Source organism: Trachypithecus francoisi, unplaced genomic scaffold (genome assembly GCF_009764315.1).
Source record: "Trachypithecus francoisi isolate TF-2019V2 unplaced genomic scaffold, Tfra_2.0 Lachesis_group0, whole genome shotgun sequence".
Lineage (NCBI taxonomy): Eukaryota > Metazoa > Chordata > Mammalia > Primates > Cercopithecidae > Trachypithecus > Trachypithecus francoisi.
This window is the reverse complement of record NW_022681453.1, coordinates 57,876,740-57,903,488: the sequence shown is the minus strand read 5'-3', so window position 1 is coordinate 57,903,488 and position 26,749 is coordinate 57,876,740. Positions and strand designations below refer to the sequence as shown.

The 26,749-nt window shown below is 52.1% G+C and overlaps 1 protein-coding gene across 1 annotated transcript in view; it reads left to right on the top strand.

The window, feature by feature from the left end:
- WNT7A (Wnt family member 7A) overlaps positions 1 to 26,749 on the top strand; it is a 58,923-nt gene that overhangs the window by 15,798 nt on the left and 16,376 nt on the right. The window contains exon 3 of the mRNA XM_033210778.1: positions 6,185 to 6,456. Within this exon, the coding sequence (XP_033066669.1) occupies positions 6,185 to 6,456 (272 nt within the window). The remainder of the gene's footprint in view (positions 1 to 6,184; positions 6,457 to 26,749) is intronic.

The window sequence follows — 26,749 nt, the reverse complement described above, 5'->3', positions numbered from 1 at the left end:
TGACGTGGGCTGAGGGTCCCATGTCTGGGGATCCCTGCGTCTGGGAGTCCCCACATCTTGCAAAAAGGACTCCATCATTTTACTCATCTAGGGCTGTGAGAGTGCAACACATGTCTGGTGAGCTGGTGATTGCTTAGAAGGATGGATTTGAAGACCTTTCCAGTGAGAGAGACAGAAGCAAGGGGCGGGCCAGCTCCATTTTCTCTCTGCCATTTCTTAACAATGCGCCATCTTGCCCAAGCAAAAGACCTATTCTTTCCTTATTCTTGCTTAGAATGCAGCTAACAAAGGACTTTTTGTCTCGTTTGCATTTTTTTTTGCAAGCCTCAGTTCATCCTGGGTTTTAGCTCTCCTGACACTATTCTCTGAGATGAGTCTTTTGTTATAATGTTCTCTTCCCAGCTTTCATATGGTAGACAGGCAGGCAAGCAGGCGTGCGTGCGCATGCAACATGCAGACACACACACACACACACACACACACACACACTTGCTTTCACACGCACATTCATTCATTCAACTGTTGAGGCTTCACAGATAAATAATCCAGGCCCCCACAGCCTAGCGGCGAAAGACTGATCATTCAATTCAATACAAAATAAGGATGGACAGGGTGCTGGGCCTCAAGTGGAAGGAAGGGACATTTGGGAGGCCCCTCAGAGTAGGGAACTTTGGAGCCGTGGCTTGACGGATATGGTGCTAACCAATAATGCATCTGGTAAGAGCTATTGTTTATTGATCCCTTACCAAGTGCAGGCTGAGCTTGTCATGTGCGTTTGGTTATTTAATCCTCCCAACAACCCTGGGAGGTAGATATTTTGTTATTCCCACTTTACAAATGAGGAAACTGAGGCCTTGAGAGGTGAGTTAACTCACTCAAGGTCCCACTGCCAGGAAAAGGAGCCAGGACGTAAACCCAGATTTATCCACCTCCAGGGCTCTGCTTTAAAACCTCCTGTGCTACATTCCCTGCCCCTTAGCAGGCAGATGGAACAAGGAAGACAATTGCAGGCTGAGGGAACAGCATGTGCAAAGCTGTGAAGCCAGGAAGGAGCAGATGCTGACCGTTGGCAAGTGGTCAGCAGTGTGCTCTGGCCTTGCTCATAGGGAGAGAGACCCTTGGATGGAGAAAGACAGAGGCTGGGGCTTGCACACACCCCTCCCCAGTTTCCCTAGCTGTGGGCCTGTTACCTTACCAAGCTCAGTCCAGACATAGCTCCCTGCACCCCCAAATCTTCCAGTTATTCATTGAGAGGCTCCCTGGTTCCTCTTGATGAGACAGCCCCACGCGGCATTCTGAGCCCAGAGGGGCTATGAACTGCCATGCCATGGGGCTGGCAAGTGCAACCTTTTTCCATCTGTATATTTTCCAAATCATATATTTCAGCTTGTGTCACTGCAGATTGCTTGCTCTCTGACCCATTGGCTTTAAATAGCAAAAGAAAAAAAAATACAATGCACTTTGTGGTTTCCAGTAAGATACCGTAAATACACCCAGATAATATTCCGGTGCAAACCATTTACAGTGGCTGCACAGGGCGGTGGAATGGAATCTTTTGGGCAGGCTTGGACATCAGTTTATTTCCTCTGTACCCGCCGGGATCGTTATGGAGCTGGAACCACAGAGGGCGTCAGCTGGCTCCCCATTTTCATCTCAGTGATAATACGTATCGTTCTTTATCACACACCTTCTGGGAGCTCCACAGAGACTTCATTCCACAGAGGTTCATTTAATGTTCACGACTTGGCAATGTCCTCCTAAGGGTTCCCACTTCACAGATGGGGAAGCTGAGACTGAGAGGCAGAGTCCTTGCTTGGGGCTCCCCCAGTGAATGAGAAGTACACAGGAGGGACTGACGGGTTCCATCTTACCTGAGTTCTGAGCTGAAGTCACCTGGGATATCCCAGGAGGGAAGGTCTCTGGGCTTCTGGATGAAAACTTGACCTGGGAGATGTGGGTGGATTGAAAGGTAAGGAGGGCATGGGGGAGGTGAGGGAGCCCGGGGGATCTTCTGGTCTTGCTGAGTCACTGGTGACACTGAGCAAGTCTCCCATCCTCCTTGAAGCTATCATTCCAGTAGGAGCCCTCTGGCTTTGTTTCTGTGGCTTGAGAAATCTTTTCTCTGATTCTGGGGAGAGGAAGGGCTGGTAGAATCCATACATGCCCTCAGCCTCACCTCCTGTGGTGCCGCCCTGGCTCACCGGCTCCTGCCACTAGCTGACCACACCACGTCAGAGCCATCACTCAGGCTACCACTTGGCCTGATGCCTTCTCTGCCCCTAGAGAGTCTCCTGACCTCCCCGCTCAAGTCACCATTCCAGATGTCCCCCACTCCCATCACTGCCCTGTGTCACCTCCTTCAAAGTCCTCAACTACCACGGAGTGGCATTATCCTGCTGCCTGTCCTTCTATGAAGACAAAGCCATGTCTAAACTCCTCATCTGACTTTCCTCATGCTGTAGAACAGTGCCTGGCACATAGTAGATGCTCAAGAAATATCTGATGAATGAAGGAATAGATGGCTTGGTCAAGGAGATGGAGGGGAGGGCAGGTTTGAGGGAGGTTCTTCCTCTGCTCCTGGGCAGGACGGAGAGGCACGTCCTTCACAGCAGGCTGTCCCCACTGCCAGGATGGAGGATCTGATCCTGGAGGGTACACAGGCCATGGTGGCCAAGCCCAGGGTTCACTCACAGGCTCCACATGGATGATCTGGGCAAGAATGTAGGCCTGGAGTCAGTAGGACTGGAATGGTTCTCAAGACCTTGAGGCAAGGGAGTGGGTCAAACTCTGGGGCCAGCTGTCCAAGTTTGAATCCTTACAGGTTGTATCACATGGGCCTCAGTTTCTGCATCTGTAAAATGCAGATAATAGCAGCCCCCACCTCACGTGTTGTTGCCATATATTGTAGATCTATATTCAGTGCTTAGAACAGAGCCTGGTGAATAAGAAACATTTTGTATGTCTTTGCTCAGCTTTTTATGAACTATATGCCATTGGGCATATGATCTCATCCCATTTCCACAGCAATAGAACAGACCACCCTTGCAGGTATCTCCTAAGAGAAATGAGATGGCGTTCAGGAAATTACCCACCTGAATGAAGGGGCTTCCCCAGACAGATGAGAAAAGGGCGGTTCTCGGAGCAGTGAGGGTGACCAGGGTCCAAGGGTGTTCTCTGTAGTGGTTAGGCACAGCAGGTGACCTCCAGGTTTGCATCCTAACTCTTCCTGGGCAAGTCACCTCATCTCCCCAAGCCTCAGTTTCCCCACCTTACCTGGGATGAGTAAAGGAGGCAGACATGGATGGAATCTGAGATTTATTTTAAGATTCCAGAAGCTTTATCTGCTTTCTTTCTACTATCAAACCCTGTTCTCAGCTCAGCAAGCCATCCAATTTGAATGGTTTTGATAAATTATTTATTGATAAGTTTTAATTGATAACAACTGAATGCCATCTCGTTTTAGAAGTGCATTTTGACAAGAGTTGATGTCTTAAGCCAAAAGAATCTCTAACCATGGGGTTTCCATGCACTGATGGGCCAGGAAGGGAGCTGGGGTTGGGCTGAGAGAGGACACTGCCTAATGGGGTGGGGCTGAGAGAGGACACCGCCTAACTTGGACCCTGAATCCCAGTTCTGGCTGGTTTCTAGCTGGGTGACCTCAGCAAATCACTCTAACTCAGACCCTCCATTTCCTCAACTGTAAAGCCGTGGGGAATGGCGTCTACACTGGGGAATGTTGCGAAACATTTCACGGAGGGCCAAGTATGGGTCTGGAACCTAGTAGGTGCCCAACAAATCTTACCTTCTCTCCACTCTTTCCCATCTTCCTTAAAAAAAAACAAAAACAAAAAACCCAAGTGTCTGGCTAAATGTGCTGATGCCCTGGGGCAGTCTTGTTTTGATGAATAGGCTAGGAGATGGGCTATAAGGGCCTGGAGTTTATCACAGGCTCCACACCTGCTGGTTAGATCCTCTTGGAGCCTCAGTTCCCCCATCTGCAAAACAGAGAGGCTGTTATTGCCTGCCTTGAGGATTGTTTTCCTAGAGAATAGATGGGCATCCTCTTCTAACGTGCTGAGCGTGGAGTCTGGCGAACCACAAGCACCCAAGAAAGACCATGTGGTTGAAGGCACACAGTCAGTGGTGACCAAGTCAGAGCTTTCTTTCATTCATTTATTCATTCCACTGCTATTTACTGAGTATCTACTGTGTGCCAGGCCCTGAGGACACAGCAAGGGCCATGACAAAGTGCTTATCTTCAGAGCAATTATATCCTAGAGGGGCAGGGGTCATGGTGGTAGGGCTGGTACGGGGAACAGATAATCAGCAGCTAAGTCTAAAATGGCAAGGAGCAATAAAGGCCATGGATAAAACAGAGGCAGGGTAAGTTCTTCTCTGTACCACCCAGTGGCACCTATAATTTCATCAATTATTATAATTATAATGCTCACTACTGTTTGTTTAAGTACCTGCTAGGTGCCAGGTGATGTCTACTTCTTTCTACAGGGTAGTTACTAATAACAGATGAGGAAATGGAGGCTCAGAGAGGTTAAGTGACTTGCCCAAGGTCACACAGCTTTTGGCGGGGTTGAAATTGGGACTCAGGTCTGTCTCATCCCTCGCACATTTTGGAGGGTGTTGGAGATAGTGGGAGTGACAGACATGGTCCCTGTCATCTTGTAAACCTGAAATTTGGCTGGGCAGACAGACGCTGGATGAGCCTCTGTGTTTTTTTTGCCTCTCCGTTGTGACCTTCAGGACATTGTTTTTTGCCTCTCTGTTGTGACCTTCAGGACATTGTGAAATGGGACTCGGTTAGCAGGGACGCCATGGGTGGGCTGGCATGGCGTGCCACGGCAAAGCCAGCCCTGGCATGGGGAAGCTGTCCAGTTCAGCAGGTGGACAGGCCTACTTTCTGCAGGGTGGGAGGGCAGCGGACAAGTTGTTTGTGTCTGTCTCCCTCCTGGGGAGGGAGGTTCCAAGGTGAATGAGAAGGTGGGTGGGGAAAGGACCTCCCTGAGCATGGGACAGAGTGACCTGAGGCTGGAAGCAACTTGGAGCAAGTCATCCACCTCCTCACTCACTGCTGAAGCCATCTCCATCCTGGCATTCTGAAACACCTTCTCTGGCCCCCCTTTGCCTGCTCCGGGCTCCAGGGCCTCTTCTTCCAGGTGCCTTTCCTGAAACCCACCCAGGCTACATGAGAGCAAACTTGCCCAGTGCTCCTCAGGGCTTATCCCACACACAGGGCTTCCCGTAGGTTGCTTTGGTCAGTCTTCACCCTGTAAAGCAGATATAGCCCTTGAACCCATTTTGCAGGTGAGGAGACTGAGGTCCAGAGAGGCTAAGAGGCTAGGTGGCAGCACCATATTCACACCAGCTCTGAGTGACTGCCCGTCCCGCACTGTCTTCTGCACCCCAGCTGCTCAGGACCCTGCCCCTCCACTGGAGATACTCACAGTCCAGTGAGGGGCACACAGAAGAAGGGAGGGGATGGACATCTGAAATAGCAGGTGACACACAGAAGGAGTAATAGTGGCCACGAAAACAAGAGGTAGGGTGCAGGCAGGTTCCCTAAACGAAACATGGGGCCAAGAGCTTTCCATGGACAAACTCTTGTTCTCCCTCATTGCCATGAGAAAGTTACCAATGATATGTCTCCATTTTACAGCCAGAGAGACTGAGGCGCAGGGAGGGGTAGTCCTTGACCAATAGTCACAGAGCCAGGGATTGATGTTCCTGGGATTTAAACTCAGGCCTTCTGGCCCCAGAACCAGTGACCTCCGTGGGTGTTGGGGAAACGCTGCTTTACGATGCTGTGAGCTTTATGCACGTGTGCAGGTTACATGGTTAGGTCAAGGGTGCTTGGGAGTGGGGAGTGGGGACTGATGGGCTAGAGGGGTCCCCCCCATCTGGCTTTCCAGAACCCGGGCAACCAGCCCACATACATTCCTCCTTTATTGCCCAGTTGACTCCCCGGGTTCTGGGGTTGAATGGATGTGTGTGTAATGGCAATTGCTCAGCTCATGACCCTAAGAGGGAGCTTTGTTGCAAGTTAGGAATGGGTATGCAGTTGAGCTTTGGAGAGCCATTGCATTGAGCTCAGCCTCACTCCTTAGTCAGGCCCAGCCTCCTTTCAAGTGCCTGGGACCTGACCCCAACTTGTCTCCTCTCCTCCTCGCAGGGAGCCGGGAGGCTGCATTCACCTACGCCATCATTGCTGCCGGCGTGGCCCACGCCATCACAGCTGCCTGTACCCAGGGCAACCTAAGCGACTGTGGCTGCGACAAAGAGAAGCAAGGCCAGTACCACCGGGACGAGGGCTGGAAGTGGGGTGGCTGCTCTGCCGACATCCGCTACGGCATCGGCTTCGCCAAGGTCTTTGTGGATGCCCGGGAGATCAAGCAGAATGCCCGGACTCTCATGAACTTGCACAATAACGAGGCAGGCCGAAAGGTAGGCAGCCAGGGAGGGCAGCTGGGCGGCGCTCGCGGAGATGCTGCGAAATGACTTGTTCGTAACATCTGGTACTGGGTGTCTGGTGAGGAGCCACAGGGCTCTGCCCTCAGCTTCATTCTGCTTGGCGCTGGCATCAGCTTGTGGCTGGTCAGGATTTGTGTATGGCACAAAGCTTGTCAGCTATCAGAGAGGTTGGATAACTGAGTCTCCCTTAAGACGAATTGGATGTTACTCAGCAAGATGGAAAGAGGGACAGATGTGGACTCTTATCCTCGGGAGGAGCCAAATTAGCCTTTCTCCCTTGCTCCCTTGCTCTCTTCCTGCCTCCCTCCCTCCTTTTTTCTCTCCCTCCTTCCCTTCCTCCCTCTTCTCAGGCTTCTGGCCACATCCTGTGTGTCAGAGCCTCCCAGGTGGCCTTGGTGAGTCACACAGGGGAATTGCTCACCTAGTCTACCCCAGGACAACGTCCTGGGGGAAATTACCAGGCCCTGCCTGTCTAGTCCCATGGCTGGGAGCTCCTGCCCAGGGTGGCACATCCCTGCAGGGGTCCCAGCTGCTCCCTCCTCCCTGATTTTGTGGTCAGATCACCCTGCAGGTCCCAGGTCCCAGGCTCCCTCCTGCCTTGAAGCCCTCACTTCCTCAAAGCAGACAGGAAGAGGACACATGGCTTCCCTCTCCCAGCCTCGGTTTCCTCACCCACAGCTCCCTGACTGGGCCATGGTGAGAATTAAAGGAGAGAATAGCACGTGACCTGCAGCAAGTCAGGGTCAGGGTGGATCCCGTGGGAGTGTGTTCTGTGAGCCACACAGCTCCATTGGTTGTGAGGCTTGTGGCTGTTGCTCTGTCATGCTGCCATGAGCCCATGGGCGACACAGACACTGGGAACTGTCAGAGGCTATACGACCAATCTCAGTGAGCCTCCTGGAGGAGACAGGCCCCAAGAAATGAGTGAGGTTTGGCTAGGCAGGGAAAGGAGGTGGAAGCACCCAAGATCTGGTGAGTTGGGGAGGAATGGATGCAGGCCCTGAGGTAGGGGCAGGGGGCCAGTTGGGAACCACACTGACCAGTCTGTGAGCCCCTGACAGGGGAACCCCTGCAGGATGGGGCCGGAGCAGCCTTGTGTTCTGCACCCAGATCTGCTTATGGCTGCCATGTCCTTGTCTTTCAGGTTTCAGCCATGATGTCCTCTCTCCAGAGAGGCTTCCCTTCCCATTCCTTCTTAGCCTTTTCTCCAAGGTTGCCTTGTTCTGTGGCTTTCTCCCCTCACTAGACTGTAAGCATACTGAGGACAAAGGCCTGGGGTGTCTCAGACACAGCAGCACTCCAGAGCGTGGCACACAGTACGCACTCTACAAATATGTATGGAGTGAACGGATAAGTGCCTTGTGGTTGCTGGTGAGCCACTCATGGTTCTGGGGCAGGAGAGGGGCAGAAGTCATAGACCCTTGGGAGGCACAGGGCTACCTTGAGTGTGGTCAGGAGCTGGGTCTAGGTGGAGTGCAGGCCAGGCCTGACCTGATGTTTCTGAGCAGGAACAGCCCTCCCAGCTCAGGAAAGCCCAGTGGAGGGCCATACATCCCCCTGCCTGCCCAGTGCTCTCTGGTTAGGGAGGACCCTTGGGGATGGCTTTCTAGAAAAGCACTTCTACAGACACTATGTATTTCCTGAGCCAAGAGGTGGGACTGCGGACTCCCCGGTGTGTGCAGAGAAAGGCCTGAGTCATCACCCGTCCCGCCCCTTTTTGCTATATAGGGGTGGAAATGGAGGCTCAGAGAGCGTGCCAGCTGACCCATGGGACTTAGGTCAGTGACCACACACACCACTCAGCCAGAGCACAGCAAGGTGGTCTTCTGGCCTAGCCCCAAATGGCCAGACACTCACTTGCTGCCTTGGGACTCCCCAAGGGCCCCGACGAGGGCACAAACAAAGACAGCCACCAGCTGCTGTGGGTTCCAGCCCCTCTTGTGACCTCAGTTTCCACATCTGTCGATTGGGACTATGACCCTCTCCTTGTTCTGACCGGTGCCAGTTGGTTCCCCAGGATTTTGCAACATGCCATTTACTCGAAGGCATGGGACCCCACCCAGAAGCCCCCTCCCAACAGGCTGCCATGGGCCCCACACATGGCAGGGCTTGGGAACCAACGGGAGCAAAGGGGCCAGCCTGCCGCTGCTCCTGGCTGAGCGCCTCGGAAAGGCTCGCAGATGTGTTTATCACCCGCTCCCTCACTCCTGCCGTGAGGAAACAAGACTCAACCTGACCACAGGCTCTGGGGCTTGTTGGCAGCTGGTGTGAGAGAAGGGGAAGCGGGGAGGCCAGGGTGGGGGTGGCTTCTGCAGACCTGATGAGGGGCTGCCCCAGAGCTGCAGGGGAGCCCCCGACTCCCCTGGCAGATGAGGAAGAATAAATGCCGCAGGGGTGTCCTGCCCTCGCAGGTCTCCAGTTTGAGTCTGAGCCCAGCAGGGTGGGGGCCATGGGGCAGGGGCAGCACCGCAAGGAGGCTGCGGGGCATCCCCCCCTTTCCCTCATTGTCTCGTCAGTTGTGTGGTCTGCAGGCCGAATCAGAATGGTTAGGTGCCAATATCTTTTGGCGAGGTGATTTTAGAATTATAGCTTCCCCTGTTGGCAGTTCGGGGTCTTTGTACTTTGGATTGAAATCAGTGGTCGCTCAGGTTGGGGTCCTAGAATACGAAGTTCACATCCTAGCGTGTGATGTGTGGAATCATAGGCTCCCCAACTGGGAGGAAGGGAAGAGTCAGAAGCATTGTGTTGAAATCTTTGGATGGTGGAATCTTTGTGGCTTTGAATAATTTCTTTCCAGCCTTTTGGGCAGCAAGGAAATTACACCCAGTTTTTGCCCTCAAGACTAGATGCTCAGTCTAGTGAGAGAATCAGGTCCAAGAAGCAAAAATTGTGATTCAGAGCTATACACTTAGGAGAAACGTGATGTAGAAAGTGAAGAAAAGAGGTCAGAGGAAGAGTGGTTGTTTCCTCTTGAAGTCTGAAGAGTGCTAGGCAGAAGAAGAGAACTCTTAGCAGGGCTTTGAAGGCTAAGGAGTCCTCCAGGTTGACAAGGCATCAGGAAGGAAGAGGGCAGTTCAGGCAGCACAGGCATATTTACAAGCATGAAGTCCTAACAAAGCATGCTGTGGGGGCTCCATGTGGCCGACGGTGGGGAGGACAAGTGATGAGGCTGCAGAGGGGACTAGATCCTAACACACAGCCTTGAATGCCAGAACAAGGAGTGGGACTTTGTCTTAGGCCAGAGGTGCCCAGAAGAGGCTTTGGTGGGGCAGCACTTGGGCAGGTTTCTGGCCCTATCTGGGATAGAGTGGAGAACAGAGTGAAGGGGCTGTGGCCACGGTGGGTGCCTAAACCCAGCAGGGGCCTTGGGGAGGCATGGCTGGGGAGGCTGTTTAGGAAGCTTAATAGGTAGGAGCTGCGTCAGGTGTGTTTGGGGTGGAGGAGCAGGGTGGTGATGGAAGCCCTGGTCTTTGTAAGATTGCCCGGTGGCAGGGTTAAAGGGGAAAAGGAGGAGAGAGCCTGGGCCACAGCCTGGGCAAATGGGTACTGGGACAGGAGGGCTATGGGAAGGGAAGGACAGTCAGGGAGGTTGGAGGAGAACCAGGAGAACCTGGGCCTTCTGGGTGCATTTGTGAGTGCATGTAGACATCCCCCTGCAGGAGTGCAGAGAAGCCTGGGCAGCTGCGAAACCCAGCCAAGGGCCAAGGATCTCCAAGCCTCCATGACAATATTGTACTTGGCAGGCCAGGCTTTCGAGGCCTTACTGTACAGAGAGAGAAGTGTACCAGGGAGCTCCGGGGGCCCGGGGGAGGGTGGGAGCCCTCAGCAACCCCTTCATGAGAGTGTGGTGACTGAGCCCAGGAGAGGCAGCCCTGGGGATGGGGGCCCAGCTGGGACGGGGCTGGCCCCTGCTGGAATGCACAGCTTGCTCCAAGGGAGGTGAGCTCAGGAGGATGGAATTCCACCGAAGTGAAAAGTCACCTCCCAGTCCCTGCCCAGCCTCTTGCACAGAGGGGTGTCGGTCTTGTCCCTTCCTGCCCTGCCCCGTCTGGTCCGGGTGCTCCTGGGAGCTGGATTCCCACCTCTGCCCTGGCCGCAGGCAGGCCTGTGAGTCAGGGGACACCAGGGACCAGCCCCTGGCAGCTGGGGCGGAGCCCAGATAAGGCCTGCTTAGCTATGCTCCTCTCTGCTGTCCCGAGGGCCACTTGCATATTTGACCAGATAGAGTGGCCAGTGGTGGCATGTCAAGGGCCTGAGGAGCCAGGCCCCACCCAGCCTGAAGCTGACTGGACAGGCCAGGCTGGGAGGAGGCATCCTCAGTCTGCCATGCCCTCCATTTCTGCCCCGCCCCTGGGCACAGTTGTGGGTTCTCGCCCTTGCAAATGGAAAGGCTTGCAGCCAGGACTCAGGGGACTTGGAGCAGGAATGGTCTTGGGCACATCTCAGCCCTTCAGGGCCTTGGTTTCTTCCATGGCAGGGGCTTCTTTTCTTTGCTCCCAGGAGGGTCTCCAGGTCTGACATGTGGGCTGGGAAATGACATGGGGTTCTTGGGACCATTGTACCCCAACCTTGTCTCCAACTTCTCTCCCACACACACCACCCTCCAACAACACACTCCTGCATGTTGTGTGCTTATTTGCCATCTGGATAGCCTCTTCAGTGTAGCATCTGTTAATGTCTTTTTGCCTATTTTCTAAGTAGGTAGTTTACTTTTTAACTGGTGAGTTTGGATATTACTTTATAGATTCTAGCAGCTAGTATTTGGTCAGACATGCGGTTGGCAAATATACTTTCCCAGTCAGTAGCTTGTCTTTTTATCATCTTCATAGGGTCTGTCACAGAGCAAAAGTGTTTAACTTTGATAAGTTTAATTGATAAGGTCCAATGTATCTATTTTTCCTTGAATGGACTGTACCTTTGGTATTATCTAAAAACTCTTTGCTCAGCCCTAGATCCCAAAGTTTTTCCCTTTTTTTTTTTTTTTTTTTGAGACGGAGTCTCGCACTGTCGCCCAGGCTGGAGTGCAGTGGCCGGATCTCACCTCACTGCAAGCTCCACCTCCCGGGTTTATGCCATTCTCCTGCCTCAGCCTCCTGAGTAGCTGGGACTACAGGTGCCCGCCACCTCGCCTGGCTGGTTTTTTGTATTTTTTAGTAGAGACGGGGTTTCACGGGTTAGCCAGGATAGTCTCGATTTCCCATTTTTTTTCCTAAAAGTTTTATGTTTCACATTCAACTCTGTGACCTGTTTTTTAAAAAATTCATTAATTAAAAAAAAATCAATGAAAATTTATTTCTTTTTTAAGTTGTATGTTACATTTTTATTGATTTTCAATTGTGGCAAAATATACTTAGCATGAAACTTGCCATGTTAGGCATTCTTAGGTGTGTACCCCAGTGGCATTAAGCACACTCACACTGTTGCGCTGCCATCCTCACCTTCCATCTCCAGAACTTTACCATCTTCTCAAACGAAGACTCTGTCCCTGTTAAACAACCACCTCCCATGCCCCCCCGCCCCACCGCAGCCCCTGGCACCCACCTTTCCACTTTCTGTCTCTTTGAATCTGACTGCTCTAGGCGCCCCACATAAGAGGCATCATATAGTTTTTGTCCTTTTCCGTCTGGCTTGTTTCAGTTAGTGTAATGTCTGAAAGGTTCTGTGATTGCTTTGAATTAACTTTTCTATGAGGTGTAAGTTTAGGTCAGGGTTCATTTTTCAGCCTATTTATGTGCTAAATCCAGGAACCCTCCCTAGCCTCCACTGTCAAGGACAGTGGCCTGGCACAGTGCCAAGGAAAGCTGTAGGATTGTTTTAGAGCTGGAGATTCTCTCTTCTGTGGGCATTTGATCAATGAGAGACTGAGACCCTGACCTGGAGGGGCCATGCCAAGGCCACACACCAAGGGAATGGAGAAGCAAGAGCTGCACCTAGGGCCTGGCTCCCAGCTCAGACCTCCCTTCCGCTTCCTGGAGCTGGCCAGGGCCGGGGAGCTGAGCTGGATGAGAGGCTGAGGTAGGGGCCAGGAGGTCTGTGGTGGGCTTGAGAAAAGCTTAGTGGGATGACCAGGCCAGGGTGTGTGGGCCCAGAGGAAGAAGCCCAGACGAGACCAGAGAGGAAGCTACCAAGGACGGGTTGGAGGGGGACCAGCCCAGGCTGGGGCGGAGGGTGCCCACGAGGCCTGAGGTTTGGCCAGTTTTCTCCAATGACACAGCAAGGGCAGGGCCCAGCCAGGTCCTGTCAGTGATGCCACTGTGATAGCAGTGGACAGTACCCAGGCAGGAAGGGGATGAGATAAGAGAGGACACATGGGTAGGGGCAGGAGCAGCCCTTCCCACAGAGACTGGAAACGTCTGTGGCCCCAGCTTCATGTGGCCTGGTCCCTGGCATCCCACTTTGCTCTGGGCTAGTAAGACCACCCCACCCCCAACCTGGATGCATGTGGGCAGCCGGGGCAGGCCCTGAGGAGGCGCTGAACACTCAGGCCTGGGAGGAGTCAGGTGGCTCAGCTGTGATTGGAGCAGCCTCAGGAAGGTGTTACCATCCTGCAGTCCCTGAGGACTGGGGGTGGTGTGGTTGGGAGGGTGGCAGGCAGGACCAGGATCCACAGAATGCAAGAATATGGGGAAAAGGCAGCTCAAGTGAGAAGGAACTTACTATCAGGAAGCAGGATGCGGTCCCTGTTAGAGCAGGTGGTACAGGTGGAGGAAAGATTTTCATTTGCCTGGAGAATATGGACATGATTCTAATATCAGCACTTGAAATATGTGTACTAATTTAATCCCCACAGTAGTCCCACGAGATTAGCATTCTGTGTTCTCTCCATTTTACGAATAAGAAAACGGAAGCACAGAGAGGTTAAGAAAGTTGCTTAATGCCAGGTTAAGAAAGTTGCTGGCAGGTGCAGCGCTGGGATGTAAACCCAAGCAGCCTAGCTCCAGATCCAGGTCTTAACCTCAAACTATGCTACCACACCCAGGAGTCTTGGACTGAGATGCTTTTATCCCCACAGTCTCCTGATCCTGAAATCCTGTGATTCCAAGATGTTACCCTAAGATTCACAGATCCTCTGATTTGAGGAACTTGGAGACTACAGTCCTCAGCCCCCAGAAGGCCCTGTTATGTGGTCATCTGGGTTGTGGGTTATCCAGGCATGCACACGTGCATCCTCTCCTACTCTGGTCATTGTGGCCTTGGGGGCAGTCCCTGAGCCACTACCTTCTTCCTGGGAGAGGACACATCAGGGCCAGGGAGGAACCTGGTTATGAGTGAGAAGAGGGGATTCTGTGTGCCATCTTGGCAGGTGACTGGCCCCAGTCTGTCATGGGGGTTCAGGATGAGACTGGACAAGGAGATGGCCAGCCAGAGAACCACACCTGGTGCAGGGACCAGGGCGCCCCCTGTTTTAGCAGAGTTTCTGGACTTGTTCAGCCTGATGAACATCAGTTGGGGAGACTTCTCTTCTCCCCCAATCCTTCCAGGCAGTCGCGAGACTCACCTTGGTGTCTCTCAGAGCCCAGCCTGGGCCGGGCATACTCTTGGTGACATAAAGTGGCACACATCCTAGGCCATGTCACAAACAGCCACCAGAGCACCAGGGGCACTGGGCTGGGTGTGTCTGTCCCTGCCTTCTCATTCCCAGGCGTGCACAGGGGGCAGGCGGGAGGCGGGTGCTCCCTGTGCTGTGAGGTGGGCTCTGGGGTCCAATCCTGGCTTTACTGCTTGCTAGCTGTGTGGCCTTGGCCATGTTACTCTGCCTCTCTGTGCCTCAGTCTCTCAAGGTCACTTAATAGCGCCACAGAGTGTTACGAAGATTACATGATTAGAAGAATTTAAACTGCTTAGAGCTGCCCCGTCCAATATGATCACTAGCCACATGGGGCTACTTACATTTAAATGAATTACAAATAAATAAGATTAAAAATTCTGTTTCACAGTCCACGTTTCAAGTGCTTGGTAGCCACCTGTGGCTCGTGGCTTCCTACTAGACCATTCCGTGGTGGCAGGAAGGTCTATTGGACATTACTGTCTTACAGTGGCGGGCACAGAGTAAGGGCTGAGATGTTGGTACTACTACTAAGGGGCCTGAAAAGATCTCAGCTGTGGTGGAAGCTCATCCTATCACCTCCCTGGCCTCCCGCCAGCCCAAGGGGGTCTCAGATGCTGGCCATCTGATTTATCTTGGAAGGAATTCCCAGTGTGGCTGCTGGCCCTGCAGCTGGGAACTCATTTGAAACCCACCTGAGGTAGGGAGGGGGCAGCATGGCGAGGCCCTGAGAGCCCCCTAAGTGAGGTAGAGTCACGGGCTCAGTTACACCACGGTGAGACCAAGTCAAAAGGCACCCACCAGGGACAATTGCCGCCTTTGTCCTCGGGAAGGGGACTGGGATTCCTGGGTGTTATCAAATCTGCCAGGAAGAGGGAGGGAGGGGAGCCAAGTGATGGGAGGAAGGTGGGTGAGGAGAGGGGCAGGAGTGATCCTAGAGGGAAGGAGAAACGAGGTGTTCTGGAGGGTCTGGAACCAGGAGCTGGCAGCTGTCACTTTTCCTAATCCTCAACACTTGTGTCTTTTGAAGAGAAATCCAGGTGCAACCGTGTCCCTAGGAAGGACTCCTTGCCTGACAAAGGCACTTCCTTGAATTACCTCCTTTCAGCGTGCATCGAGACACTGTCACGGCTGCTCACAGTGGCAAGCACTTGCGCTCGCTCTGTCCAGGGTGAGGTTCTAGGTGCTCTCCCGGGATTACTCCATTTGATTGACCGGACATCTTTGGGGACCCTTGGTAACTCCATTTCTCGGATGGGCAGCGGAGGTCTGGGCAGTGAACATGAGCAGCATCCCAGGCTCCTGGGCAGGAGAGCTGGACTCAGAGTCTCAGGGCCTCCCCAGGCCATGGCGGGGAGGGGACAGATTCCCCGCCAGCTGGGCATGGGCAGTGAGGCCAGCACTCAGCTGCTCACTGCAAGGCACTGTGTGCCCCTCACAAGGCCTGCCCTTCCATGTTCTGGTCCCATCCCAAGTGCTCTTTGTAAATGATCTCACAGGGAAGGGGTTATTGTCATTCCTATTTAACATGAAGAAAACTGAGGCACAGAGCAGTTCAGTGGTGTGCTTGCGGTTGCCCAGGTAAAAAGCATCTGAGCCAGGGTTCCCTCCAGCCATCCCAACTCTGCAATCCAAGCTCTGTTCATCCTTGGTACAGCCTCTTATTAGCTCTCAATGGTGTGTGTATGTGGATGTGTGTGTATTTTTGGACTTGGATGGATTGGTAGTCTTTTGAAATAATAAAGATTCCAACAAGGCCAGGCACGGTGGCTCCCACCTATAATCCCAGCACTTTGGGAGGCCAAGGGCGGTGGGTCACCTGAATTCAGGAGTTTGAGACCAGCCTGGCCAACATGGAGAAACCCATCTCTACTAAAAATACGAAAATCAGCTGGACAAGGTGGTGGACACCTGTAATCCCATCTACTTGGGAGGCTGAGGTGGAAGAATCACTTGAACCCAGGAGGCAGAGGTTTCAGTGAGCTGAGAATGCGCCACTCCAGCCTGGGAGACAGAGTGAGACTACATCTCAGGGGAAAAAAAAAAGATTCCCACATGACATTGGTAAAATACTTTCTGATTTGCAAGACCTTTTTTATTTATTTATTTATTTTTTAACATCTTTTCTTGGCCAAGTCTCACAGCTGTCCCCTAGGTGAGCACTGTTATTGTGCCTGTTTTGCAGAGGCAGCCGAGGCTCTGGTTGAGTACTACTCAGTCCCCCAGAGGGGTTCTCTGCTGGGCTGAGAGTTTTGAATCGGAGGCAGGTCAGGAGCTCCTGGCCAGACCATGCAGGGAGATGTGAATGACCTGGATGTGGAAAGAGCTCCGATCAGAGCCCTGACTGTGCCACTTGTTTGCTGTGTGCCCTTGGGCAGTCACCCTTCTCAAGCCTCAGTTTCCTCATTGAGAAAAAGGCAGTGAGGATTTAGTACTTGTCAGAGCTGTTGTGCAGATTACATGAGATAATGCCCCTGGAGTGCCTCAGGCACGTCCTACGTTCTCAGGCACGATGAGTGCTTGAAAGCAGTCATTGCTGTTATGAATATCGTTGTTAGTATCAGCAGTAGTAGTGATTTTAAAGCCACGGTCAAGTTTTAATTCTTACGTTTTATTCCTAAGGACTGTTCTAGCTCTAAAACTCTGTTTCGTCCATGTGCTGGCTGTAGAGTGTGCTAGCGGACTCAAGAGAAGGAGCGGTCCAGGTCGCCATTGAGATTTTTTGCTGCACTGAGCAGGGAGAGCCACAGGACACCAAGCCATAGCAAGGTCATGCTGGTTCTCCTTTATCCAAAATAGGTGATGTCCACCTAGGTCTTTCAGTCCTGGTGAGCAGCCACCTCCAGAGGGGGGCCTCTGCCCTTGTGCTTTCAGCCCCATGCCACACGTACCCAAGTACCACATTCCAGGACATTGAAAGTTGTCCATAAAGTCCAGTCTCCAGCCCAGACCTGCCTCCCAAACACAAGCCCTGTGCATCCAGCTGCCCGCCCTGCCTCCCTGCTCCGGGATGTCAACTGGCCCCTGAGCACACATCTATCCCAGCCTAACTCCTGATCTTTCTCCCACAAACTTGCTGGTGCCTTTGTCTCCATCCCCTGGTTCAGTAAATAGCATCTGCATCCTTCCAGTTGTGTAAGCCAAACCCCGGCTCTTGCCTTGGCCATGACACTTTATTTTCTTTCACACCCCACATCCAACATGTCAGTTATACCTACAACATCTGTCCAGAATCTGTCACCTAATAACTTATACCCCTGAGCTCATCGTCCAAGCCACCAGCATCTCTTCCCTACGGTGACACAACAGTCCCTTACCCCAGAGTCCTGTTCACCAGCATCTCTTCCCTGACATTGCACAACAGTCCCCTTATCCCAGGGTCCTATCCACCATCATCTCTTCCCTGCAGTGGCGTGACAGTCCCCTTACCCCAGGGTCCTATCCACCAGCATCTCTTCCCTGTAGTAGCAAAACAATTCCCTTACCCCAGGGTCCTATCCACCAGCATCTCTTCCTTGCAGTGGCACAACAGTCCCCTTGCCCCAGGGTCTTATCCACCAGCGTCTCTTCCCTGCAGGAACACACCAGCCTACTAACTTGGGCCCCTGCAGGTTTTTCAAATGTGGGTTAAACCCTGCCTGCCTCACTTATAATCTCAACCATGGCTCCCATCTCACCCAGAGTAGAGGCAGAAGCCTTCTCGGTGGCTCGCAGGCCCTTCCCTCACCCCCGTCTCCTTCCCCTTCGCTCTCTCTGTCACCCTGCAGCAGTCTCCCTGCTGCTCCTCACACACACTGGGTATGTCCCTGCCCCAGGTCCCTCGCACTTGCTGTTCCCTCTGCCTGGAACGCTCTCCCTACAGACACTCACCCTCTCACCTCCTCAAGTCTTTGCTCAAATATCACCTCTCAAGGAAGCCTCTCCTGACCACCATATTTGAACTTGCCCTCCCGTCTGTCTCATTGCTTCCTGTTCCCTTCCACATTTTGTTTTTCTGCGTAGCACTCATGGCCACCTGACATAATATTGGTACTTGGCCAAGTGATCCCAGTGTGGCTGGGAAAAGTTAGAGTGCCTGCTGTAGAAGGCCTCCTATGGGAACAGCACAGGCCCAGACAGAAGTTTCCCTCCCACCGTTTCCCCTCTGTGCCTTCGATATTTGTTCCCGTGGGCCAGCAGCACATGAATATTTTATACCTGTACTGCTTTTGTCTTACTCCAGGCACTGTTCTTATTACTTCATATGCATGAATTCCTAAAATTGTCATAAGAACTCCGTAAGGTCAGCCTGGCATTGTCTCCCTTTTACAAATGAGGAAACTGAGGCACACAGCAACTCGTCCAAGGTCATACAGTTGATAAGCAAAGAGCCAGGATATGAACTCAGGCAGTCCAGATCCAGAGGCTGCACTCTTGCTCTACTTCCTCCCTTTTGTGTATTCATCCACTTACTCATTCATTAAGAATTTATAGAGTGTCTTCTTTGCCTTAGGTGCAAGATTTTGGAGACCAACGGATGACTAAAAACTGGTTCCTGCCATCAGGAAGCTCAGTCTAGTTGGAAATGCTGAACAAGTAAATAAGGGAAAAGGAAAAACATATTCATTCAGCAACCATTCACCGATGTCTGAGATTATTTCCCAACCTTTAAAAAGTTAGAGGAGGCCAGCCCCTGGTGTATTCCCTGATTGTGTTCATTTCTAAGCCAGAGAGCCAAATTCCTATATGCCAGCTCTGTTTTAGGCACTGAGGTCTGAGACAAATAATATACCATTTCTGAATTTGAGGGGGATTACATTCTAATGACAGAGGAATAAGAGTGAATTACCGCATGTAAATATGACAACATGAACTGGATTTGGTAGAAGAGTGTGTAGGGGACTATGGGACCACAGGATAGGAGCTCTAACCATTTGGGGATTGGTTTGGGTGGGTGCGTGGCTGAGTGGTAGGATGAATGGATGGATATACAGATGGATGGATGGATGGATAAATGGATGGATGCATGCACAAATGGATAGATGGATGGATGGATATTTGCTAGATAGATAGTAATGGGAGGGCTGGTTGAATGAATGGAATATGAATGAATAGATGGATGAATGTTTAAACGGATAGATCTTAGCAGATGGTTGGATGGATGTTTGGGTAGTTGAATAGATGGATGGCTGAATGGGTGGATGGATGGATGGATGAATGGGTGGATGAATAGCTATTTGGAAGGATGGTTGGGTGAGTGGATGAGTAAAAAGCTGAGCTCACTGCTGGAAAGTTGGACATTTTCCCAGTGAGATCACTAGACCAGCTAAAAGAAAGGGATGGAAATCCAGGCATTCATTCATTCATTCATTCAACAAATATTTATTAAGTACCTATTTATGTGTCTGGTACTGTTTCAGGCTCTGGGATTAGACATGGTACTTGACTTTATGGAACTGACATTCTGGGGGAAGGGAGACAACAAACAAATAATAGAATATATATGGAATCTCTTGTCAGAGAGTTATAAATGCTATGATGAACAAACAAAGCAGGATGAAAGGGCACAGATGTCAGGAGCAGGGGCATTTTATTTTAGGCAATCAGGAGAGGCCTCCTAGAGAAGGTAAGTTCTGAACAGGAAGTGAGGAAATGAGCCATCTGGGGAATTGCATTTGAGTTAGAGGGAATTACAAGGTCAGAGCCCAGAGGCAAAGAGGCCATTGTGGCTCTCAGGGAGGAGAGGAGGTCACAGAGAGGTGTGTTAGAGAGCGGGGAGTGCAGGGCCCTGCTTCCATGTGAGAGAAGGGTTTGCCTATGTCTTGGAAGCCCATGGACATTGGGCTGATCAGTGTTAGGAAGGGCATCACCCTCCCTAAACCCCTGCTTGCTGGTTCCCAGCGCTGCTCCCTCCTGGATGCTTGGCAGTTGGGAAGCTGTCAGCATTTTAATTACAGCTCCACGCTCTCAATGGTTTACAACTCAACCGTAAAACAGGCCCTGGGCAACATGTGGCACCTCTGAGTGATTTACTTGCTCACCATTTCTATATTTAGTGCCATTTAATGCTTGTTGGCCAAGTTTTCAGAGAGAAAAAGAAGGAGGAATTTGGTGATGGAGTGGGGAAGGGGTCGGTTAAGTTTTGTTTGTTTGTTTTTAAAACACACAGATGTATTTTTCAGTTGTTTTCTGGGATCATTTCTCAGGCTTTAAAAAGTCACATGGGACCAGCTCCTGGTGTATTCCCTGATAGCATTCATTGCTAAGCCACAGAGCCGAATCCCTTGCAAAGTTGCCCTCTTCTCCTTGAAGTCCATGTGCACTTCCTGGTGAGGGTTAGATTTAAAGGACACCATGGGCTGAGGGTATAACTAAGGGAAAGGCATCAGTGACTTAATATTTCACCTGATAGGGGCTGGGCTTCGGGCCATGTGCTCCCACCCCCTATCTGGGCTCCCCTCTGAGACCCCCAGCCTCAGGCTCTTCAGAGCTTCTCAAAATTCACCTGGGGAGCGTGTGGAAATGTAGGTCCTGATTCCATGTGTGGGTCTAGGGTGGGGCCTGAGATTCTGCATTTCCAACAAGTTTCCAGGTGATGTGGATGGTGCTGGTCCAGGAACCGCACTTTGAGCAGCAAGGATTTCAACCAGCACCATCCAGTAGAAATATAATACCAACCACATGGGTCATATGACATTTGCTAGTTGCCACATCAAAAAAGTGAAAGGAGGTGACATTAAATTTAATAAGATATTTTATTTCATCTAAGATATCCCAAATATCTATCTGATATTGATTACATATCATTTCAATATGTAATCAATATACAAATACTTTTTAATTTTTCTATACTAAGTCTTTGAAGTCTGGCGTTTGTTTTACACTTATAGCACATCTCAACTCAGACTAGCCACAGTTCAAGCACTCATATGGCTCGTGGCTCCCGTTTTGGAGGGTGCAGATCTAAATCCAGCTTGAATACCCTGGTGATAGGGAGCTCGCTACTTTCTGGAAAGTCCACTCCATAGCTACGGAATCCGAGCTGAGAGTTGCCCCTTGAGACTAGCTGGGGAGACCCAACTTTACTCCCTAAGCCAGTTGGCTTATCATGCCCCCCACCCACTCTGCTCAGGGCAAGAGGCCCCTTTGCATCCTCAGCTGGGAACTGCAGAAGCATAGAGATAACCGGGGTGTATTTCCATTTGCCCGACTGGAAAACCTCTACCCCACCAGGGGTGGGAACAGAATATCTCAGAGCTGGTGTCGTTGCACACACATCCTGGGCTGTTGCAGGGCAGTGTGGAACCTTGGTTCAGGCCAGTCCAGCCTCCTGGACACCAGCTCCTGCATGCTGGACACCAACACAAGTCAGGAGAGGCCAGAGCTGCTCCTCGTGTCTCAGGGAGCTCCTGTCTGGGATGGGAGGTTCATAGGGCTTCTTTGGCAGCTGGCCACCTGGGCAGGGCCTTGCTGGAGCCCAGGAAGCTCAGATGGAGGTGGTCAAGGGCCTTGCTGGGACCCAGGCAGCTCAGATGGAGGTGACCAAGGGCACAGAGGATGTTCAGCCAGGTGTGACCCGGCTCCTGGGTCCTTCCTCCATGTTCCGGAGCATCACCACCTGTGTCCCTGCCCCAGAGACTCTCCAGGATGCTTCAGCCTTGATCTTGTGTGGACTAAGTCAGGGCCTCTTCTACAAGAACCCACCATGAAAGAATGGCTATCTAGACTCCTGAGCAAGGGTGAATTTATTCATTCACTCATTCATTCATTCACTCAGAAAATGCTTGCTGGGTGTCTCCTGAGAGGCAGACCTCTTCTAGATGCTCCTGAATACAGCAGATGGGGGCTCTGTGTTTCTGGAGCTGACATTCAGGAGGGAAGGGGGAGAGCAAGCAAGTCATCCCGAAGTACTCTGAGTGGCTGGTGGGATGTGAGACAGAGTGATGTGAGAGGGGCTGACGTGGGGCATTGTGGAGAGGGGGCCATCCAGGGTGGCTTTATGTTGCTGAGCCAGAGCTGAGGAACTGGAGGAAGTCACAGGCAGAAGGATCAGCCGCTGCGGAGTCCTGGGGCAGGAATGGGCTTGGTGTGGTCCTGGAATACCTGACATTAAGTGTTCACAGAAGGGTTTTGACAGGGCTGAGAGGCAGTGGGTGCACTGGGGCCTCAGAGGACAGAGCAGAGGATGGCATTCTCATCAGAGGCTACCACTTGGCCTCTGGTAACTGCCCACACCCCCACAACCAGACACCCCCAGTAATGCCCTGCAGTGTGCTGGGCTCCAGCCAGGAGAAGCAAGGCCCCTGGCTCTCAGCACTCAGTCTCATGGCAGTTCCATCCAGGCCTCCCTTCAGGTCCCAACTTGCCTTCCTTTCCTACCTGGGGCTGTCACTGCTGCACCAAGCTTCTCTTCTGCACCCACACCCTCTCCCTTGGTTTTTCCAGCCCCAGGGCATTGCACTCCTGCTCAGGCGCGGGTGACAGCCTGCCCTCGAATTTCCAGTGGTGAACTCCTCTTCATCCTTCAAACCCCAACTGCTCATGGTCACCTCCAACTGCTCATGGGCCCCATGGCAGTACATACAGGCCTTTATTTTGGACCAGTCTTCCTTCTACTGGTCTGGCTGTCTCCCTGACTACCTGGGTTTTTCTTGAAGACAGAGACTTTGTCCAGCCACCCTCACTTTACTGGCACCCAGCATAGGCCCGGCAGTGGGAGGTTCCACTGGAGGGTTCAGGAAGGCCAGAGTGGATGGAGGACATGACCAGGGCTCTCCACCCCTGGCCACATGTGAGAATCCCGAGGAGCTTTTGAAAATAGCAGACACCTGGCCACACCTGAGACCAGTGAAATCCTAACCTCTGGGGGTGGGCTCCAGGCATCAGCAGATTCTGAAAGCCTGGGACGCTGCAGCGGAGCCTGGGGAGAGCGTGCGGATTCTGCTGTGCCTATCTGGAGGCCAGGGCTGAGCCCTGCATGCCCACACAAGGGCTGATGCCCCTGTCATTGCACAAGCAGCTGTGCTCCATGGCCCAAGATCCTAGGGACACTGGCCCAATGGGATCTCTGGTCTTTTTTAAAAAAACAAAAAACAAAAAACAAAACAAAAAAAAAACAGCTTTACTGAGATACAATTCTCATGCCGTACAATCCATCCTCTTAGAGTGTACAAGTCCATGGTTTTTAGGGTATTCACAGTTGTGCAACCATCACCACAATCAATTTCGCAACTTCTCAGCACCCGTCAAAGAAACCCTGTGCCCACTAGTAGTCACTCCTCATTCCCTCTCTCCCAGCCCCTGGCAGCCACTCCTCTGCTTTCTGTCTCTATGGATTTCCTGTTCTGGACATTGCATATATCTGGAAGCATACACACTGTGGTCTTTTGTGTGCAGCGTCTTTCACTCAGGATAATGTCTTCAAGGTTCATCCATGTTGCAGCATGTGTCAGTACTTCGTTCCTTTTTATGGCTGAATAATATTCCATTGTATGGAAAGACAACCATGTGTTTACCCATTCATCCATTGATGGACATTTGAGTTGTTTCACCTTTTGGTTATTATGAATAATGCTGTTATTGACATTCGTGGACAAGTCTGTGTGTGTGTGTTTCTGGTGTTACTATTCCCCCAGCCTCGTGGGGAGGTCCCATCCCTCTTTGAAGTCCACCATCTTTGGGGTTGTCCCTGACAGAGCCCAGGTCTCTGGCCAAGAGAGGAGGGTCTGGACTGATGGAGGGGCCTGCGCTCTGGGTCCTCTACCTCTGTGTCCCATTGCTCTGCGTCCTCATGGGGCTGGCTCTGGCCAGGCCGATCAGCAGGAGCTGTGGATGCTGGCTCGGTCCTCATCAGTTGCACAGTTTGTAGCTGATTTACCACCAAAGGGGTTCACAGGGGTCTTGCCCTGGGAACTAGCCAGGCGGGCGGTCCTCTGGTTTCTGCGTGCTTCCCCGTTCTCTCTCTGGTTCTGCCTGACTGAGCCTCCACCCTGCATCTTCCTGCATTGCAGGACCTTCCTGCTCAGGTCACTAGCCTGTCCTCTGCGTGGATGCCTGGGAGAGCTTCTCCAGTACCATTCCACATGTACTCCTCTGACCCCAGCGAGAACCATCAGGACAAAGACCCCGCCGGCCCTCCAGCCTGGCCCACTGCCCTCCTTCCTGTTTCCTGACTGCTCCCTGCTTCCTTCTGCCCTCAGCCTTTGCCCATGCTCTTCCCTCTGCCTGGCCTGCCCTTTCCTCCCTTTTTGTCTCATTGACTCCTCTTCAATGTCTGGTTCTCAGCTCAAGGTTACTTCCTCACCTCATCACTCCAGTCTCTTTCTTTCTTACTGCTCTCATTCATTTGCAAGTATTTACTGAGCACCAGCTTTGTTCCTGGCACTGGTCTAGCTGCTGGGGACACCACAGGGGATGGACAGACCAGGTCCTTGCCCCTGGGCAGTTTACATTCTAGAGGGAGACATGATAAACACAACAACTAAAATGTGTGCTGTGTCACATTTGACGCAAGCTAAGGAGCAAAACAAGCCAGGGCAGGGGTGGGAAAGACCAGGGCAAAAGTCAGGGAGAGCCTCATAGGGAAGGTGAGATTTGAGCAAAGGCTAGAAGCACTGAGGAAGGGAGCCATGTGGAGACTGGGGAAGAGTACCCCAAGGCAGAGGGGCAGCAGGTACCAAGGCCCTGAGGCAGGAGCATGCCTGGGGTGCTGGAGGAATAGCAAGGAACCCACTGTGATGAGCATGGAGTGAATGAGGGCATAGGAGATGAGGTCAAAGACGCAGCAGGGGATGCCTGGAGGACAGATGGAGAGAGAACAGTAAAAGGAGCCCCATGCACCCGACTCCCAGCCAGCACCCAACCCACAGCATGCACCTGACCCACAGCGTGCCCCTGACCTCCAGTGTGCACCCAACCCCCAGCATACACCCAACCCCTAGCATGCACCCGACCCCCAGCAGCAGCAACCCCAGCTTGTGGTCCAAGTCCTCTACCTCGTTTTCTCTTCTCAGATCCCCACAACTGGAAGGGTTTAAGGAAAACCCTAGACAACATGTTATTCCACACACACATGACTGTGTATCTCAAATCAATAGGGACTTCTAAAAAAACATAACCATGGTACCATTATCACCCTGAGCAAAATAAATAATTGTGCAATGCTGTCTAACACCCTGCCTGATTCTGATTTCTCAAATTGTTTTAAAAAACATTTTCCAGCCAGGCTGTGGGGGAAATTCTGGGAGCTGTGACCACAGGAGCGGGAGCCACCTTCAGAGCCACCATTGGTAGACGCTGGTATCAGCCTCGTGCCCGTGTGACACTTGACAGCACAGCCACCTCCCCCTCCAGAGCCTAAGCTTCAAGGGAGTCGAGGGCTTGCCTCTTTCTGCCCACCTGGCCACCAACCTCAGCTCCTGGCCAGGGAATGGATTAAGTTAGCATGTAGTGGAAAGATGAATGAGTGAATGAATGAATAAGTGAATGAATGACTGATTGCCAAGGCCATTTCATGGTACTCCAGCAGTAGGGAGAAGCACATAGGTTCAGTGGCTCCATGTCCCCACTGTCAGCCTCCCTGCCCCTCATGCTGTGGTTGGGGTCACCTGATTGCCTCACCCCAGGTCACAGGCCACAGTTCCCACTAACCTACACTCTGGGCCAGGCCTGCCCAAGGCAACCCCTGCCCCGTAGTCAACCTAGCAGCCTGCAGGAAGGTCGCTTGTGAAAGAGAGGCATCCAGAATGCATCTAGGAGAGGCTGCACTGTGTGGGGCTCGACTATTCCACCTCTCAATGGGTTTGCTACTTTAAATGCCGCAATTTACAGGGGAGCAAAGCTGAGGCCTGACCCCTGGCCCCCTGCGCCAGTGTGCAGTGGGTCCATCTGCTAGCCACCACCGTATGGGCTCCCTCCATGGTTGAGGGTGTGTGTGTGTGAGCTTGTGTGCTGGGAAGTATGTGGGCAGGACTGTGTGTGAAGGGCTATCTATGCATATGTTGTGTAGGGATGGACAGCATGAGAAGCACCTGTGTGTGAGCATGTGGGTCATGCATACGTGTGAGAGAGTGTGTGAGTGTGTGCACAGGTGTGAGTGTGTGCTTTGAGTGTGCTGATGAGTATGAAGGTGTGAGCCTGTGGGGGGGTTGCATGGGGCCGTGCCTGGGGAGGTTGTGTGTGTGTAAGCACATGGTGAGGGGTGGCTGTGTGCAGGCCGCACAGGTTACTTGGGGTAGGGGGTAGGAGCCTAGAAAGGGATGAGTCTGGGGTGAGGGGCTGTGTGTCCACAGTTCTTGGGGTCCTACAATACTGCAAAGTTGGGCAGAGACCAGTTCGTGGAAGGCCTTGAAAGCCAGGCAGAGGAATCTGGGCTTTAACCTAAGGAGCCGTAGAGAGCATTTGAGCAGTTGTAACCTGGCAAACACTGAGTTTCAGAAGGCCCCCAATGTAGACCAGGAAACTTCTCTCTGGTTTGAGTGGAAACCTCTCTTCCTGCACCTCCCAGGCTGCATTCCAGGGGGCCTGTCCTGTGGGGTGCATCTTTTCCCTGCCATCCCCTCCATGTCAGGCAGGAATATTTGCTTGAAATCAGTGCATCCAGAATGACTTAAAGAATGCACCAAAAAGAAAATACCTCAAATGTTTACAGAAAAAAAAGCATTTTTTTCTGCTCTTTCATCTGAGTTGCCCAGAGGTATACAGCTGCAGCTGGCTGAAATGCAGCTTTCTACTAAGATGGAT